This window comes from Aulonocara stuartgranti, assembly GCF_965226115.1.
Source record: "Aulonocara stuartgranti genome assembly, chromosome: 18".
Classification (NCBI taxonomy): Eukaryota; Metazoa; Chordata; class Actinopteri; order Cichliformes; family Cichlidae; genus Aulonocara; species Aulonocara stuartgranti.
The window spans coordinates 383,198-400,032 of record NC_138954.1 but is presented as its reverse complement, the minus strand read 5'-3'; the positions used below and the strand labels follow the sequence as shown (position 1 = coordinate 400,032).

The window sequence follows — 16,835 nt, the reverse complement described above, 5'->3', positions numbered from 1 at the left end:
AGCAGTTAAATGGCGTAAAATAATGTTTTCCAAAGCGATTTTAGGATAATGAACGAACATGTGTAGATTGAGTCCAGAGGGTTCTCATGTGTTCTCCTTTTTCCGATGTTGTCATTTAGGAACGTGTTGGGTAACTGAGAGCGTAAAATGTTGACGATTTGTCACCGAGTGTAAAATATTACGCTTAGGGAGTGAGAACGTGTTGGGTTTCTCAAATCTAAGGGGCGCCAACCAAAATTCCTCTTTAAGAAAGAAATGTTTAATAATCACATTCTGTTTCATAAGAACTGTGCTGCCTCGGCCAAATCTAAATACTATTGTGGTTTATTCTATTCTCGTGCATGTAACCCAAAGTTCCTTTGTTTAACAATATTCCTGCATCTCCACACTCTTTTCCTTCTCTAACCTAACCCTCTCTTGTATCCTTTGCAGCTCTGTATCCACCTGCAGCTTGAGATCTGTAGTCTTTGTTTACCATTTACTAATGTTCACGTTTCACTCTCCCCTCAGTATCAGATGTATCAGTAATGATTCAAGAGTCTAAATCATCTCCCCAGGGACCCTCTTCCCACTGTCCTAGTCTAAGCTTTTCTTGGTGGTGGACTTCCAGAGACGCAGACCCACCACACTGACACCGGTGAACATCCAGGGAGTGGACATTGAGATAGTGGACTCCTATAGGTACCTGGGTGTTCACCTGAATAATAAACTGGACTGGAGCCACAACACTGATGCTCTTTACAGGAAGGGTCAGAGCAGACGCTACCTGCTGAGGCGGCTGAGGTCATTTGGAGTCCAGGGAGCGCTTTTAAAGACCTTCTATGACTCTGTGGTGGCATCTGTCATTTTTTACAGTGTGGTGTGTTGGAGCAGCAGTTTATCAGCAGCTGAGAGGAAGAGGCTGGATAAACTCATCAGGAAGGCCAGCTCTGTTCTGGGATGCACCCTGGACCCAGTGCGGGTGGTGGGAGACAGAAGGACTCTGGCCAAAATAACATCTCTGATGGACAGAGTCTCCCAGTCCATGCATGTAGATGTTGCTGCAGAGCTGCTTCAGTGACAGACTGCTGCATCCTCGATGCATGAAGGAGCGTTTCCGCTTGTGTGAAATTAAAGGATTTTTCTATTCTTACCTCACTGGTCCCTCTTATTACCACCATTATTGACTCTTTTCTCGGTACTGGGACTGCTCCTCCATTATTGAAAGTTCACTTCCTGTGTCTGCCGGTTTTCCTCAGATGACACTCAGCTGTATATTTCCTCCAAACCCAGTTTCAGCCTTCCACCCATCCCCCTCTGTGACTGCCTCATTGAGGTTAAATCATGGCTCTCCTCCTATTTTCTCAAACTCTGTAGTAATAAAACTAAAGTTTGTCAGCACAGCTTCCACTCTAACCATATCCCACAGGTTTTCCATTGATAGTGGCAGCTCCTCCAACCTGCCCTCTCCTCAGGTGTCGTTCCACTTTCTGCTTCAGAATAATGCTGTCATACGTATCCCTAACCTGGGCAATCCCTGCTTGTGTGAGTCACTCCACGTTGCCGTTCCCTCTCATTCTCGTGGGTCTTCATCTGCCGTTCACCCGATTGTTCCCTCTGCCCGTCTCACCACTATGGGGAAGAGTCCCATCTGTTTAAACTGGCTCACCCTCTCTGACATTGACTCCAGTATTGTTGTCCAATGCTGGTTTTTACTACTTGTCTTTTATGCTTGGTATGGTTGGGTTTAGTAGGGCGCCAACAAATAAAATGTATTGAGATACTGAGATTATGACGTCTCGCTGTGACACTGCACAGATCTCTCCTCTTCATGGTTGTGTCTTTGAGCCATTTCAGTGGAAGAACAAACTGACCTCTGAGCTCTGAACGCTGAAAAACAAAACCATCCGTTTTCCCCTCTGTCCTTGACTAATGGCATAACTTAATGATTTGGCTCATTTCTAGGACTTGGACAGGAAACACTGTGACCTATAAACGAACATCTGACTGTGTTTTCACTAAAAGCTCATTAACCTCAGAAACGGCCCACATTAACCTGCAGCAATCAGGTCATATCTGATCCAGATGTTTACTTCTTCTCCGAGTGCAGAGAGTTAATGGATCGGTCAACTCGATAATGCGCCGCCATCCATCGATCAGGCCAACATAAAGAGCCGCAGCCTGACCGAGCCGGCACGCAGAGCCAACTAAGAGAGCTCGAGCCCACATCCAACCGATCCGGTTAGCGTTCAGCATCATCCGACGGAAATCCTGTTAACGCCACACGGACGTCCTGCCGGCATCCGGCTGCCATCGCAATGAGTCACATCCACTCGAGCAGGAAGTCAGCTCTGTGCCCTCTGGGTGGAAACTGCACTGAGCACCATCACCAGGTTAGGATGTCTAAACTGCTCCACCTGCCTGACCACGCCCCTACACAGAGTGCTCACGCCCAGTCTCACCTGTTTCCTACCGTGGATGTCCCGGACCACGCCCACTACATCATTGGCTCAGTCATCCTGTTGGTAGGGGTAACAGGCATGCTGGGAAACGCTCTGGTCATCTACGTGTTCTGTCGCAGTCGGACGCTGAGGTCGCCCAGCAACCTGCTAGTGGTTAACTTGGCGGCCGCCGACTTCCTGATGTCCTTGACACAGTCTCCAGTCTTCTTTGTGGCCAGCCTGCATCGCCGCTGGGTGTTTGGGGAGCTGGCCTGCGAGCTGTACGCCTTCTGCGGTGCTCTCTTTGGCATCACCTCCATGATAACGCTGACGGCAATTGCGGTGGACCGTTGCCTGGCTATCACGCGTCCTCTGGCGATGCTGGGTGGGGTGAGTCATCAGAGAGTGTTGGTGGTGGTGGCAGTTGTGTGGCTGTACTCTCTGGGCTGGAGTCTGCCGCCGTTCTTCGGGTGGAGCGCCTACGTCCCTGAAGGCCTGCAGACATCATGCAGCTGGGACTACATGAGCTTTACAGCTGCTGTACGCACTTACACCCTCCTGCTGTTCTCCTTCGTCTTCTTCATCCCGCTCGCTGTCATTGCTGCGTGCTACTTTGCCATTTTCCGGGCAGTGCAGCAGGCGGGGCGGGAAATAGAGCAGCTGAACTGTGGCGAGGTCAACAAGGCATATGAGCGTCTGCGCAGCGAGTGGCGAATGGCTAAGGTGGCTCTGGGAGTAATCCTGCTCTTCATCGTTTCCTGGTCGCCATACTCTGTGGTTGCTCTCACCGCCACCGCTGGCTACGCACACCTGCTGACTCCATACATGAACTCGGTGCCAGCTGTCATCGCCAAGGCCTCTGCCATCCACAACCCCATTATCTATGCCATCACACACCCAAAGTACCGCGCTGCCATTGGTCACTATGTCCCTTTTCTTCGCAGCGTGCTACGGCTGCAGGAGAAGGACCTGCGCTCCTCTTTCAGCTCAAGCGCCACTTCGTCTCGCTGTACCACTTTTACCAGCTCGCCAAAAGGTCGACTTAATGCCGGCGTCAGGACCAATGGCCACCAGGCTCAGAACCGCCTATCCTCAGTGTCTGACAGCAAGTCGTGCTGGATGGAGAGCGATGCTGACGGCTCGAGCAGAAGATCAGAGAGGCAGGCGTTCTCAGAGGTCACCGCTAACCCCTTGGACTCCGTCACACCGAGGCAGCACGTGGGCCACACCGACGCCAGTTCATGTGACGGTGCCGTGCTCGAGGCCAAACTTCCTCTGTGATGCTGCTCTCGTGGTTCTGCTCTTACTGGTCAAAGGTTTTGATCAGATGGAGAGACGAAATGAGATCAGGGAGTGATGCAGGCCTTTGATGGTGATGACATCACTGTGTTACTCACGGTTACGCAGCTGATTGGAAACTTGAGCTTCATGTGAATATTGATTGATTTTCCTGTGATCGATTCGGTTTTCTGATTAATTTGTCAGTAAAGTTCAGTTCAAGCTAAATTTCTTCAGGTTTTTTTTTTACCACAGAAACATGATGATGTGTGAGGCGTGATTGAAATTTGAAATCTGCAGCAGTGTTTGAGCATCAACATCTCCAAAACTTCTAAAGATCAAACCCTGAAATGTTAAAAAAGCCGGATTGTTGTTTTTTACCTTCAAATGAACCAGGATGTGTAATGCTCCAAATTATATGCAAAAATAAAAAATGAAAGCCGCCCTGTAAAGTCTCATTATTAAGCACACACTGGTAAAGAATCAACTAGTGACAATTTGTGGATGCTATATAAATTAATTTCACAGTACTGTAAAGCATGTAGAAACTCTTTAACATGGGACATTAAGAACATGCACCACTGGGTGCGATCTTTCGTAAACACAAAGTCTCATTTCATCTATATGCTGATGATTGCCAGCTTTATTTTCCTTTCAGTCGTTCTGATAGCTCCCAAATTAGACTCCTGCTTGATTGCCTCAGTGATGTTAAGTCATGGATGGCTCAAAGCTTTTTAAATTTTAATGAACGTAAAATGGAAGCAATTCTGTTCGGCCCGAATCGTTCCTCTGATATCCCTGATGTTGACCTTGCTGCTCTGACCCCTCACCTGAAGAGCTCGATTACCAATCTTGGGTTAAAAATCGACTCTGCACTTACTCTTGATGGCCACGTGAATGCGGTGGTGAAATCATCATTCTATCATCTCAGGCGTCTGTCGAAGGTTAAACCTTTTCTTTCAAGGCGTGACTTGGAGACTGGTATCCACGCTTTTATAACCTCACGCTTGGATTATTGCAACTCCCTTTTAATAGGGGTTGGACTGGGCACTCTGACACGCCTGCAACTAGTCCAGAATGCTGCGGCACGGTTTTTATCTGGTAGAAGGACATTTGAGCACATTACTCCGGTCCTGGCCTCCCTGCACTGGCTTCCAATTGAATTTAGGATTCATTTTAAAGTTCTTTTATTGGTTTTTAAATCTTTAAATGGTCTGGCACCTGCGTATCTGTCTGATTTGCTGAAGCCCTTTGTCCCCACTCGTTCGCTCCGGTCAGCTGAGCAGCTGTTGCTCTCAGTCCCCAAATCAGAGTTGAAACTGAGAGGAGACCGAGCGTTCTCTATCATGGGTCCTGAGCTAATCTTCCTCTTCACATTAGGCGATCGACATCAGTGATGGTGTTTAAATCCAGATTGAAAACGCATTTTTATTCACTGGCTTTTGATTCAGTGGTTGACTGACTTGTATTTTATTGTTTTCACTATGTTTATTATTTTATCGTATTTATTATTCTTATGGTATCTGTTATGTTTCTGTTGTTCAGCACTTTGGTCGGCCTTGTGTATTTTTAAAGTGCTATATAAATAAACGATGATGGTGATGATGTTATTTTCATTTGACGTTCATGCTGCACCACAAAAACAAAAATATCAGCAGATGGTTGCATTCAAATCACTGTAGTCCAATCATCTTCTTGCCCACCTTCTTTGAGCCAATTAGCCTCCACTCTGTGTGGTTTAAATCTGTGTGACTGTCATTAGTGCAGCCCACCTGCTCCCCACCTCACAGACGCCTCAGAGCTCTGTTTGAGCCTAGATCGATCTATCTATCTATCTCTAGATAGATAGATAGATCAGAGCAGAAAACATTAAACCGCTTGTCCATTTTCTCCTCCTTTCTTCTTCATCACTTCCTTTTCTCCAAATCTCTTTCCTCTTCTGTCCTTCTTTCCTGTCTCCCTCTGGTGCAGTGGTGCCCCCTGCTGGTCTCCCCTGGCCTCCTGCAGCTTTAATGTCAGCTGTGCATTTGTTGTTGATGTGAAGCAGCTGTGAATAAAGTTTGAGTGGATTGAATGCAGCCTGCTAATCTGTAAGATTAGCAGTGTGTTCTGTGTTAGCAGATTAGTTCTGTGCTGTTAATCCAGTTTCAGCCATTATGGCGGACAGGAGGACCACAGTCCTGCTCTCAGGTACGTCCAAACTTTCTTCCTCTTTATCGTAGCTTCAGAGTGTGAGGAAAGGGCAGCTCGAGACTCGAGAACCTACAGATGGATTACAGTCAGATTACTGAGCTGTTAATCTGAAAACAGTCTGAATCTGTTTCTGGTTTCAGCTGAAATCAATTCAATTTTATTGATCTATATAGCTCCAAATCATAACAGCAGTCGCCTCAAGGTGCTTTATATTGTAAGGTAGACCCTACAATAACACATACAGTCCATTTTTAAGAATCAGCTTCCCCCTGAGCCGGCCCCAAATCATCTGATCACAGATTGATGTTTGTGAGATTAAACTTTAATCTGAAAGTTTTAATTGGAGGTATTGATACTCCACGTCTGATGGAGTCATGTGACTCAATGTATCAGGTGAACGAAGGCCTGAAGTATCAGAGCATGATCAGTGGGATTGGGGTCAAATGGCCTGGAGACTAAGTTAATGGACCTTTGTTTGTGTGTGTGTGTGTGTGTGTGGTCAGTGCTGCTGTTTGCGTCTGCGGCGGCGTTCGTGGAGGAGCTCGATGATTCGTGAGTTCAAACTGAATGTTGAATTTAACTGACTTTAGGTTGATGATCAGTAATCACTAATCAGGCTGATTGATCGTCTTTTCAGCTTCATGGAGACAAAAGGAGACGATGAAATCTGGCTCATCAAGGTACAGATGAGTTTACTCTGTGTAATGTGTGTACTTATTTTTATTTGTACTTATTAATAATAATACTAAACACTACGTGTCTGCAGCAGCAACACAGAATGCAGCAGCGTTAAAACACAACCGAACAAGAAGAACCAAGAACACGAAAAGCACTGCATGGTCTCGGCGGGGTGGGGGGTGATCAATGATCACTGATTAAGAGGTTGTACAGATTGGTAATTGTTTGCCCAGGGTAAAAAAAAATATGATTAGGATCAAGAACAAAGACTTAATCCAAGTTCAGTTCAAAGACAGTAGAAATCTGAGGCCACCTGAGCATACCTGCAGATTAAGTAACTGAGGGGAAACAGATGCAAGCTGAACAAGTCTGAGGATGGAGCCGAGCGGTACTCCACGTGATAAAGAACACGTCCGCACTGACTCTGTTTGATAAAAGCACAAAAAACACAGGTGACGTTCCACCTGCATCACAGTCGGGTCCAATCAGAGCAGAGCGATTACCTGATCCTACAGTCGGGTCCAATCAGAGCAGAGCGATTTTGCTTTGAAAGCAGAGAGAAATCTGATATTGGACGTTAGTAACATCCTCTGAGACTGTATTGCGGTTCATTTCAGAGTACTTGTCATGCAATTGTGTATCTTCTGAGTACTTCTTGAGTGTTTCTGAGTGTCGTCTGCCCCTGTCGTGTCTCGCTGCAGTTTTACACCCCCTGGTGTACGTTCTGTAAACAACTGGATCCAGTTTGGCATCAGATTGGATCAGAATATAGGAGTCTCGGCTCTCCGGTCCACGTCGGCAAATCAGATGCAACTGCCAACACCGGTCAGTCACTGTAAAAATTAAAGCACTGATTTACCAGCAAATTGTTGTCTGTGACTGTCAAAATAAAAGCCCAGAGGTCAGATGTGTTCTCTCTGTCTGAAGGTTTGGCCAAAGAGTTTCGCGTCAGAACGTATCCAGCCATCCTTATGTAAGTCCTCACTGTGACGTCACACACACATCAGATCCACTGACTGAAACCGCAGCTCCAAACACCACAAGGTGTTTCATTTTACACCATCAGATGCACCTCAGTCAGGTGGTATAACAGGCAGAGATACACCATGGTCAGGTGTGACAGGTGTGACAGTGATGCAGGCATGCTGCAGATCTTTAACCAGCTGTTTCCTGTTTCCAGGTTAAAGAAGAATATAAAATATAATTATTCAGGCGTGAGAACCAAAGATGGAATAATGGACTTTGCTAATCGGATTGCTGGGTGAGTTTAGACAGCCGACACAAAATAAGGGAAAATGATGTTTAACATGACGGTGATGTCACAATGATATCACATTGGGAATCTGTCTTATTGCTCAGGCCGCTGGTTCGATCACTTAGTAGTGTGCAGCTCTTCCAGCACGCCATGAGCCGCCATGATGTCATGTTTGTTTATGTAGGAGCCACGTCACCGCTAAAGGTACACACACACACACACACACACACACACACACACACACACACACACACACACACACACAACTGACCTGTGGTGTGTTTCAGGGAAACTACACGTCAGTCGCTGAGCAGCTGATTGTCCACACTTACTTCTTCTCAACCAGCAGAGACGTCCTACCAAAGGTCAGAAAACTCTTTCGTCTGTTGGTCAAACGTGTCCATCACCTGATCGAGCTGACCTTATCCACATGCTGAGACAAAACTTTTTAAAACACTTTAAAAATCCCCCCTATGTCCACAAGGTTTCAAAATGTGGTGGACATCCAGCAGCAGGTGTAATATTTTCCTGGAACGTCAGTGTGTTCCTTTAAAAAGACACGTTTATACTCATCATTCCCACCCTGGAGGAACATGTCTGCGTCCAAGTCTGTAGATAATCTGAGTCTGTAGATAATCTGAGTCTGTAGATAATCTGAGTCTGTAGATAATCTGAGTCTGTAGATAATCTGAGTCCGTAGATAATCTGCGTCCGTAGATAATCTGCGTCTGTAGATAATCTGCGTCTGTAGATAATACGGAGCCCCGCAAGGGACATGGGAGAAAAAAAAATTACAATGAACTTTTGCGAGAGCTCTCAAAACTAACTCTAATAATCTGTGTCCGTAGATAATCTGTGTCCGTAGATAATCTGTGTCCGTAGATAATCTGTGTCCGTAGATAATCTGCGTCTGTAGATAATCTGTAGATAATCTGCGTCTGTAGATAATCTGCGTCTGTAGATAATCTGTGTCTGTAGATAATCTGCGTCCGAGTCTGTAGATAATCTGTAGATAATCTGCGTCTGTAGATAATCTGTGTCTGTAGATAATCTGTAGATAATCTGCGTCTGTAGATAATCTGCGTCTGTAGATAATCTGTGTCTGTAGATAATCTGCGTCCGAGTCTGTAGATAATCTGTAGATAATCTGTGTCTGTAGATAATCTGTGTCTGTAGATAATCTGTGTCTGTAGATAATCTGCGTCCGAGTCTGTAGATAATCTGTCTTTATTTCAGGCGGTGTCTCTGTCCACTCTGCCTGCTGTGGTGGTATTTAAAGATGGGACTTACTTCACCTACAGCGGTGAGTTAATTTTGATGAACGGGCCAACAGAACTCTTTCTCGTGGAATATTAAATAACAGCAAAAAAGCTACAGCTCTGCACAAATGTCTTCAGCCACCAAAACTTGTTTTTACAAAAAAAATTGAAAATCGTGTTGTACAGCTACAACACAGTAACTTCACACAATAAAGTCAAAGGAGCTTGCAAAGAAAAGCGTCTGGACTTCTTTAAGTTGCTTGAAGACGTTTCACCTCTCATCTGAGAATTTTCTTCAGTTCTAAGGTCAAATGGTGGAGAGTCCCAGATTTAAACCCAGTGGGAGTTTCCCCCCAAAGAGGGACAAAAGGACCCCCTAATGATCCTCTACCTGATCACATGAGCCGGGGTGTGGGTCACAATCAGCCAGGGTGAGAGGTGAAACGTCTTCAAGCAACTCAAAGAAGTCCAGACGCTTTTCTTTCCAAGCTCCTTAGACTACGATGACCTGGATGACTGAGAACCTTCACAGACATACTTCACACATTAAAACATACATGGTCCTGCACACACTTTAGCTCTGAACTGTAAATATTAACTATAAAAACAATGCAATTTTAAAATGAAGACAGCAAAGGGAAACAAGAATTGTTTAGTCAGTCCTGCCTGCTGAGTTCTGGACCAGATAGATAAAATAACACCAATATTTAATATTGTTGATGAGGGAACCGATATAACCTCCTCAGAGAAGCTATCAGGACCACAAACAAGAAGCTCAGTTTACCAGGACTGAGAACGAAGAAGTCTGAAGATCCATTAAAGTGTTCACTCAGGTTTAACAGAAATACAGCTGAGCATCACCAGCGTAGCAGAGCTGTGTCAGTGCTGAATCTCACTGTGCACCCAGCTGAAGGACACTGACTGATAGTAGGGAGAATCTGTAGGAGGAGTAATGTCAGCAGGAAGAAGTGCAGGTGTGTGACAATGAGATCCATCATGGAAGTCAGGTTAAACTAGGCTAAAAGGATCCAGGCTTGAACTTTGAACTGATCACAGTCATTGGAAGTTGTGGCAGTAAAAGCAGACTGAGGAATCCTTTGAAATAAGATGTCTCACATCTTGTGTGGTTGATGTGGTTAGTAACTCCGTCATGTGCACATGGAGCTTTGTGGTTTGTATCTGCTGTCAGCTCTTCTGAGAAAACGCTTCTGTTACAAATCAGACTGACATGGGGAATTCATGCATTTGCTGTGTGCATTTCACCTGACTTAAACAAGCTGCTTACTGTCTTTCAGAGGAACGTGACGGGGACCTGAAGTTGTGGATTAACAGAGAACGATTCCCAAACTTCTCCCAGATCGACAGCTACACTCTGTATGCCATGGGAGAGACAGGTACCACAGAACACCTGAGTGCACTGTGATGTCATCAGGTACCTTCAGCCAAAGCACTGAACAACTTTGACTTTGGAAACAGACCCATCTGTTCATGGAGTTTCCTGTCAGGGAGACGTTCACCTGAACAATAATGAAACTGGAAGCAGGCGGGTCTGTTTGGGACAAAGCACTGAAATGCCTGGATTTCACTCACTGGTTGCTGATTGGCTCAGGTGCAGTGACTCTGCCTCTGTCCTGCAGGTAAGCTGGTGCTGTTGGCGTTGGTGGAGGAGAAGCACCTGTGTGAAGAAAGTCTCAGGTAACCCCATCTGCTCTCTCTCTGTTCCCTCTGTGCAATATTCTGGTGGTCGTGCAGTTACTGTCCCATCCTTAGTGACCATAGCCCCTCCACCCTTATTTATTTATGATTTTATATTATTGTCCTTGTACACACCCCCTCAATGTTTCTGTAACTCATATACCATGAATATAGTGTACTTATATTACTTATATTGTTTTTTTCCTTTGTATGTTGTTTTCTTTACTTTTGCATCTTTGTGGTCTTGCATTCGAATTGTGCTGTGCAAGCAACTGCACAATGATAATAAAAAGTATCTAAGTACTCATCTTCAGGGTAAAATTTACCTGCAACTGTGCTCTGAAGCACTTCCTGTCACCTGTTCAGGTATAAGAGTCTGTTGGAAAGTGTGGCTGCAGAGCACAGAGAGATCTACAGCAGGTCAGACTTTTATTCTGAAAAGTACAGGAAACAGGGCGCGAACTCCGATCTCATTCCCTCTCTACCTTTCTCCGCCCACTCTTGTCTGACCCCGCCCCTTCAGGGAGATGTACTTCGGCTTCATGGCCGGCTCTGATTACATCAGCGGCCTGGTGATGGGGTGAGTTTTCACCTCTGACATCAGCTTCACTCCTCTGATTGGACGCCTCTGACTTGTCATTGTTTTCAACAGTGAGATCATTGTGCCCACATTCATCGTGGTGAATCTGTCCAATGATGGCTACTTCCTGCCCCCTGGCACTGTGCAAACGGAGCAGAACCTGCTGGACTTCCTGGACGGCGTGCTGAATGGCAGCATGCAGGTGAGTCAGGTGAGGCTCACCTCCAGACAGGAAGCAGCTGCTGGATTCTGAACATCTGTCTGCTCTTTGCCTTAGGGTCACGGAGGAAACGGCGCCCTTCAACGAGTCCGACGCCTCGTTTATGATACCAGAGTCACGCTGGCAGTAAGTCACATCATCATCATCATCATCATCATCATCATCATCATCATCATCATCATCATCCTGCTTCCTGTTTAATCAGTCTGACTGTATGTTTCTCGTACACAGCCCGTCTTCAGCCACGCGCCGCTGCTCGGCTGCTTTCTGGTCGCCTTTCCACTTACCATCGGCGCCTGCTTCTGCTACCTGTGCTTTAAGGCCCGCCCCACTGTGGTCGATGAAGATGGCACGCCACTGTTAGCGCCTCCACTGGGAGGCCACAAAAAAAGCAAGAAGAAGTCAGACTGATGGCAAGGACTACCGAGAGGACCTGAGACCAATCCAGAATCACGGCCTAGCCGAGGACGTTTTCCTCTGATCTGTGACAACTCGGCCTGAATCCCACAGTCATCGATGGAAAAAGTTCTGTTAGAACAGCTGCAATAAAACAAAAGCAAAGAAAATGTGTTCTATGAAACTTTGTTTCATTCAGAGTGCAAACACAAACCAGCCTGTGTCCCGCTACAACACAGGTACGCACAGGAAGTACTCGGTGTTACAGGTTGGCGGTAAGATGGTGGGCACGTGTGTGTTTGTCGCCTCACCTTTACTCGCCCCGAATGTTGTTTTCTTTTGTTGAACGCATCCCCAGAACCAGAAGTCTGACATGCCGACCGAGAAAAGAAGACAAACCTGGTATAGCCTCTTCCACATGTGAACACGACTACACGGAGGTTGCAGGCAGCAGTAGCATCCAGTCCACAGCTCCTGCCTTGAAGCTTAAGAGCCATGACAAAGATCCGACTCTGCTCTTGTTGAGGCTATACAAAAGTTAACTACTAAGGTAGACCGTTTTGATGAACAGCTGAGAGGAACTCGGTTATCGCTAAGCTTTTTGAAATGAATGCTGCCGCAAAAGTAAAATTCAAGCACAGGAGAAAGAAGTATCCGGACTTATCAAGTAAAATGATTTGATGCTGAGGTCGGTTTTATCAGACTGCAGAACTCGAGAACACCAAACTGAGGTTTGTAGCATAAACCTATTCGCTGGAATGTTCAAGACTATTCAACTACACAGCAAAAAGCATTGAACACCGAGCAGGCGAAGTTTCGAGTTTCTCGTGCACGGGAGAGAACCGGACAAACGCCGTTCCTTCGCTTGACCCCAGTCGCTCTCGTCCGCTCCCTCGTAACACTGCTCTTTATTGAGGTCACATGAATATGCATAGGTTCATTAACATATGACGTCTACACACACACAAAGAGTACCGTGTGTGTGTGTGTGTGTGTGTGTGTGTGTGTGTGTGTGTGTGTGTGTGTGTGTGTGTGTGTGTGTGTGTGTGTGTGTGTGTGTGTGTGTGTGGTCAGAGTGTGACCCCATAAAGACTTCCCTAAACCTGCTGCTCATCTAAACAAAGGCACTTAGACTTAAACAGATATACGTGTGTTTGCTATACCATATATCAGAAGAGAAGATACGACCTTGCTCATGATCCAGAGGGGTGCGTGATCTATGCCAGAACACTCTGGAGAGGAGTGAACGCACCCCCCTCTTCATGCTACACAGTTGTTACAGACCTCCTAGGATGAGACAAACAATTATATACTTCTAAGCATATACAAATATATATTTCTAGGCATAAATGACAATCCAGCAATACAAATCTGACACAAACATTTCACTCTTCTGATCAGCCAAACGCTTCTCTACAGATAACTGCATGATGTTAAAGTTATTCCATGTCACTACGCTTCCTGTAAACTGTAATAACTTGTGTTTATTTAGCTTCATATCTAAGACAGAGACAGACTCCACCCTGGGCTGGGAAACCTTGAGCTCAGGTGTTAGATCCTCGGTGCTGCAGGTAAAAACATGAAGGAAACATGAGGCTGCCATGTTATATCAGGACGCCCCCTGTATGCAGAGGTGGGTAGTAACGAGTTACATTTACTCCGTTACATTTACTTGAGTAAGTTTTTGAAAAAAATGTACTTTTAAAGTACCTTTTTTGCACGATACTTTTTACTTTTACTTGAGTACATTTATGAAGAAGAAACGGTACTTTTACTCTGCTACATTTGCAAAATTCAACTCGTTACTTTTTTAAAAAAATAATTAGTTTAACACATGCGGCCAGTCACGTTTCTGGTAACTTTTTTACCAATCAGATGTGGCCATGCAGTCACATGACCAGTTTGAAACTGTGGCGGGCAGAGCGGCCCGAGCGTTTCAACGTAGCGGACACTAGTGATGGGATTTCCGGCTCTTTTTAGAGAACCGGCTCTTCAGGTTGTTTTGTTGCTTTAATTAATTAATTAATTATCAGCAACAATATAAAATTATGCACAAAAGGAATTAGTAATGTAAAAAAACATGGTTTTCTTTATGTATGTTTATATATAAATATTTATGGGGGCCCCTACAGACGAAGCACGTACAAACTCCAAAACACATTTCTAGTGTTAACTTCCAAAACAGAGCTACTAGATCACTCAAATTACACAATCGAATTCATATGTCTATTGTTTTTGTATTAATACACAAACACTTATTTATTTATATTTATTTATATATATATATATATATATATATATATTATTTCATATTCAAATAATTAAAAACAAAACTTCATTTACCTGTTACTACCACACACCCAATCCGATTGCTGGTACTTCCTGGCTTGCCTCTAGGTAACAAAAGCTCAACACGGCCCCTGGCATCCTGGAGCACTTCCGTTGCGTTTTAGTTTGTATGTGCTTTGTCTCTAGGGGCCACTGTAAATATACTTTTATTTATTCACTCCACATAAAATACACATAAAAAGAATGTAGCCTCGTGGGCAGTGTAGTCCAGCTGTAAGTAAGCTGTTAAGACTCGACTGTACACTGTGTTCGTGTTTCCTCTGAAACAATAAGTTCTGTTGGAGCAGCCTTTCATCACCTCTCTCTGTCTCTCGCTAGCAAAGTGACCCAGACAACAAAGTAAAGCTAGTGTTTGGCTACGAGCCCGACACGAACCCGACGTATCAGCCAGAGGTCCCTTTACTACGGTTCGGCGCCGCGGACCTGATTTATATACGCGCGGAATAGTTTTCTATACGAGATCGCTGCAAAAAGTGCAGCTTTACCTAATGTCCACATACTGTTACTCATTTATATTAAGGTTTAAACATGTAGTTGGTGTTGGTATGGAGAGTAACCTTCAGTAATAGTAATAAATCACACAGCAATAGTTCATTCATGTAGTTGTAAAAAGCTTGATAATATATGAAGTAATCCAAAGTATTCAAAATAGTTACTCTCATTGAGTAACGTAACAGAATACGTTACAAAATACATTTTGGTTCAAGGTTCTTTATTTGTCACATGCATAGTTATACAAGTATAACACACAGTGAAATGTAGCCTGACACGCTCCTCGACATGTGCAAAAAAATTGGGGGGGGTGTAGAGGAAAAACATTATATATATATATATATATATATATATATACATACATATAGTATATACACTGGGTGAATGTGCAGTAGTAGCAGCAAGCAGGTGAATTATGTACATTAATATGAATAGACATCTGACTATTTTACAGGATAGACAATATAAACATATTTAAAATTAAAGGAATTGAAATGTACATTGTGCCTTGGTTTAGTGTCTGGAAGAGTCCTGTCTCAGTCAATTATAGATGATGTGAGAGGGCGGGTGTGTGTGTTTAGGGCACGGATGGCTTGGGGATAGAAGCTCCTCTTGAGTCTCTCTGTCCTTGCCCGGAAGATGCGGAACCTTCTACCAGATTGCAGAAGTTGGAACAGTTTGTTGCCAGGATGGGACGGGTCCTTCAGTATCTGCGCTGCTCTAGTCCGGCATCTCCTGGTGTAGGTGTCCTGAAGCGGGGGGAGAGCAATCCTGCAGCAGCGTTCTGCTGTACGGATCACTCTCTGGAGAGCTTTTTGGTCCTTCACACAGCTGTTCCCCAACCACGATGTCATGTTCTGTGTGAGGATGCTCTCCACAGCGCCTGTATAGAAAATCCTGAGGATCTTTGGAGAGACCCTGAACTTCCTCAGTTGTCGTAGGTGATACAGGCGCTGCCTAGCCTTTTTGGTCTGGACCTGAATGTGGGCAGCCCATGTCAGGTCTGAGGAGATGTGGACACCAAGATACTTGAAGGACTGCACCCTCTCCACTGGAGCTCCATTGATGATGATGGGCTTGTAGTCTCTGTGCTGACCCCTTCTGAAGTCCACCACCAGCTCCTTGGTCTTGCCGACGTTCAGCTGGAGGTGGTTGTCCTGGCACCACGATGCCAGATTCTTCACTTCATCCATGTAGGCCGCCTCATCGTTGTTGGAGATGGCACCCAACACCACTGTGTCGTCAGCAAACTTCACAATGGTGTTGGAGCCGTGGGTGGCCACACAGTCTGAAGTGTAGAGGGAGTAGAGCAGCGGTGCATGTAATCTGTAGTGGAATACATTTTTAAAGTAACCTTCCCAACACTGGACATTACTAACGATCACTGATCATACAAGCACACTTTGATCAGTTCGTATAGATCATAATGTTGCGCTCATACAGCGTTCTGTGTTCTTCATGTGACGCTCAGGGTTCAGCTGTGAGTTTCACTGCTGCTGATAAAAGCTGTAAATAAATATATATACAGGTTCTGAATGAAAACAAAAAACACTTAGAATGGACATTTACATGAGCTGCTCCGCTTTGGCTACTGCGATTATGTTTTCATGAATGGTCGGATGGACAACGAATTATGGGACGCCATTTTCTCCTCCCTTTTCATAAAGATGGTCCAGTGTCTCCTCTGCTAAAGGAGGTCATAAAGGAAGCATTGAAGCTTCTTCCCCTAGTGTATGGACAACTGAAAACAGCTCTGACTATGGCTGCAAAACTAAGGAAAACTGACCTTTGGAATCCCAGAGTGGAAAAAAAAACGTGAAACACACACAGGAAGTACCAAATACTGCACTTCCTCTAGGGTCAGCAGAGGCCCCAGCTGGTTAAATTTTATAGCAGAAATAAACATGTTTCCATTTTTAATTATTTAAATTAGAAACAAATAAAAAGAAAATTACACATCAGTGCATAAAACTGCAATACGTCACTTCCTGTCGTGGTGGGGCTTTTATTTTGAAGGTCA

At 44.9% G+C, this 16,835-nt stretch overlaps 2 protein-coding genes across 2 annotated transcripts; both read left to right on the top strand.

Moving 5' to 3' along the window:
* Window positions 1-2,184: 2,184 nt before the first annotated feature.
* Window positions 2,185-5,303, top strand: opn4.1 (opsin 4.1). Its single transcript, XM_082513080.1, has one exon. It carries the CDS (start codon window positions 2,298-2,300, stop codon window positions 3,699-3,701), a length of 1,404 nt encoding a protein of 467 aa, XP_082369206.1. The 5' UTR covers window positions 2,185-2,297; the 3' UTR covers window positions 3,702-5,303.
* Window positions 5,304-5,737: 434 nt separating this feature from the next.
* On the top strand, window positions 5,738-12,144 carry LOC309693657 (protein disulfide-isomerase tmx3a-like). Its single transcript, XM_082513081.1, has 16 exons — window positions 5,738-5,888; window positions 6,395-6,443; window positions 6,529-6,571; window positions 7,271-7,394; window positions 7,497-7,542; window positions 7,750-7,830; window positions 7,929-8,028; window positions 8,112-8,189; window positions 9,061-9,127; window positions 10,379-10,477; window positions 10,721-10,778; window positions 11,145-11,198; window positions 11,302-11,358; window positions 11,431-11,560; window positions 11,636-11,704; window positions 11,810-12,144. The coding sequence occupies exons 1-16, from the start codon at window positions 5,855-5,857 to the stop codon at window positions 11,987-11,989; spliced, it is 1,269 nt and encodes a 422-aa protein (XP_082369207.1). The 5' UTR covers window positions 5,738-5,854; the 3' UTR covers window positions 11,990-12,144.
* The last annotated feature ends 4,691 nt before the right edge of the window (window positions 12,145-16,835 follow it).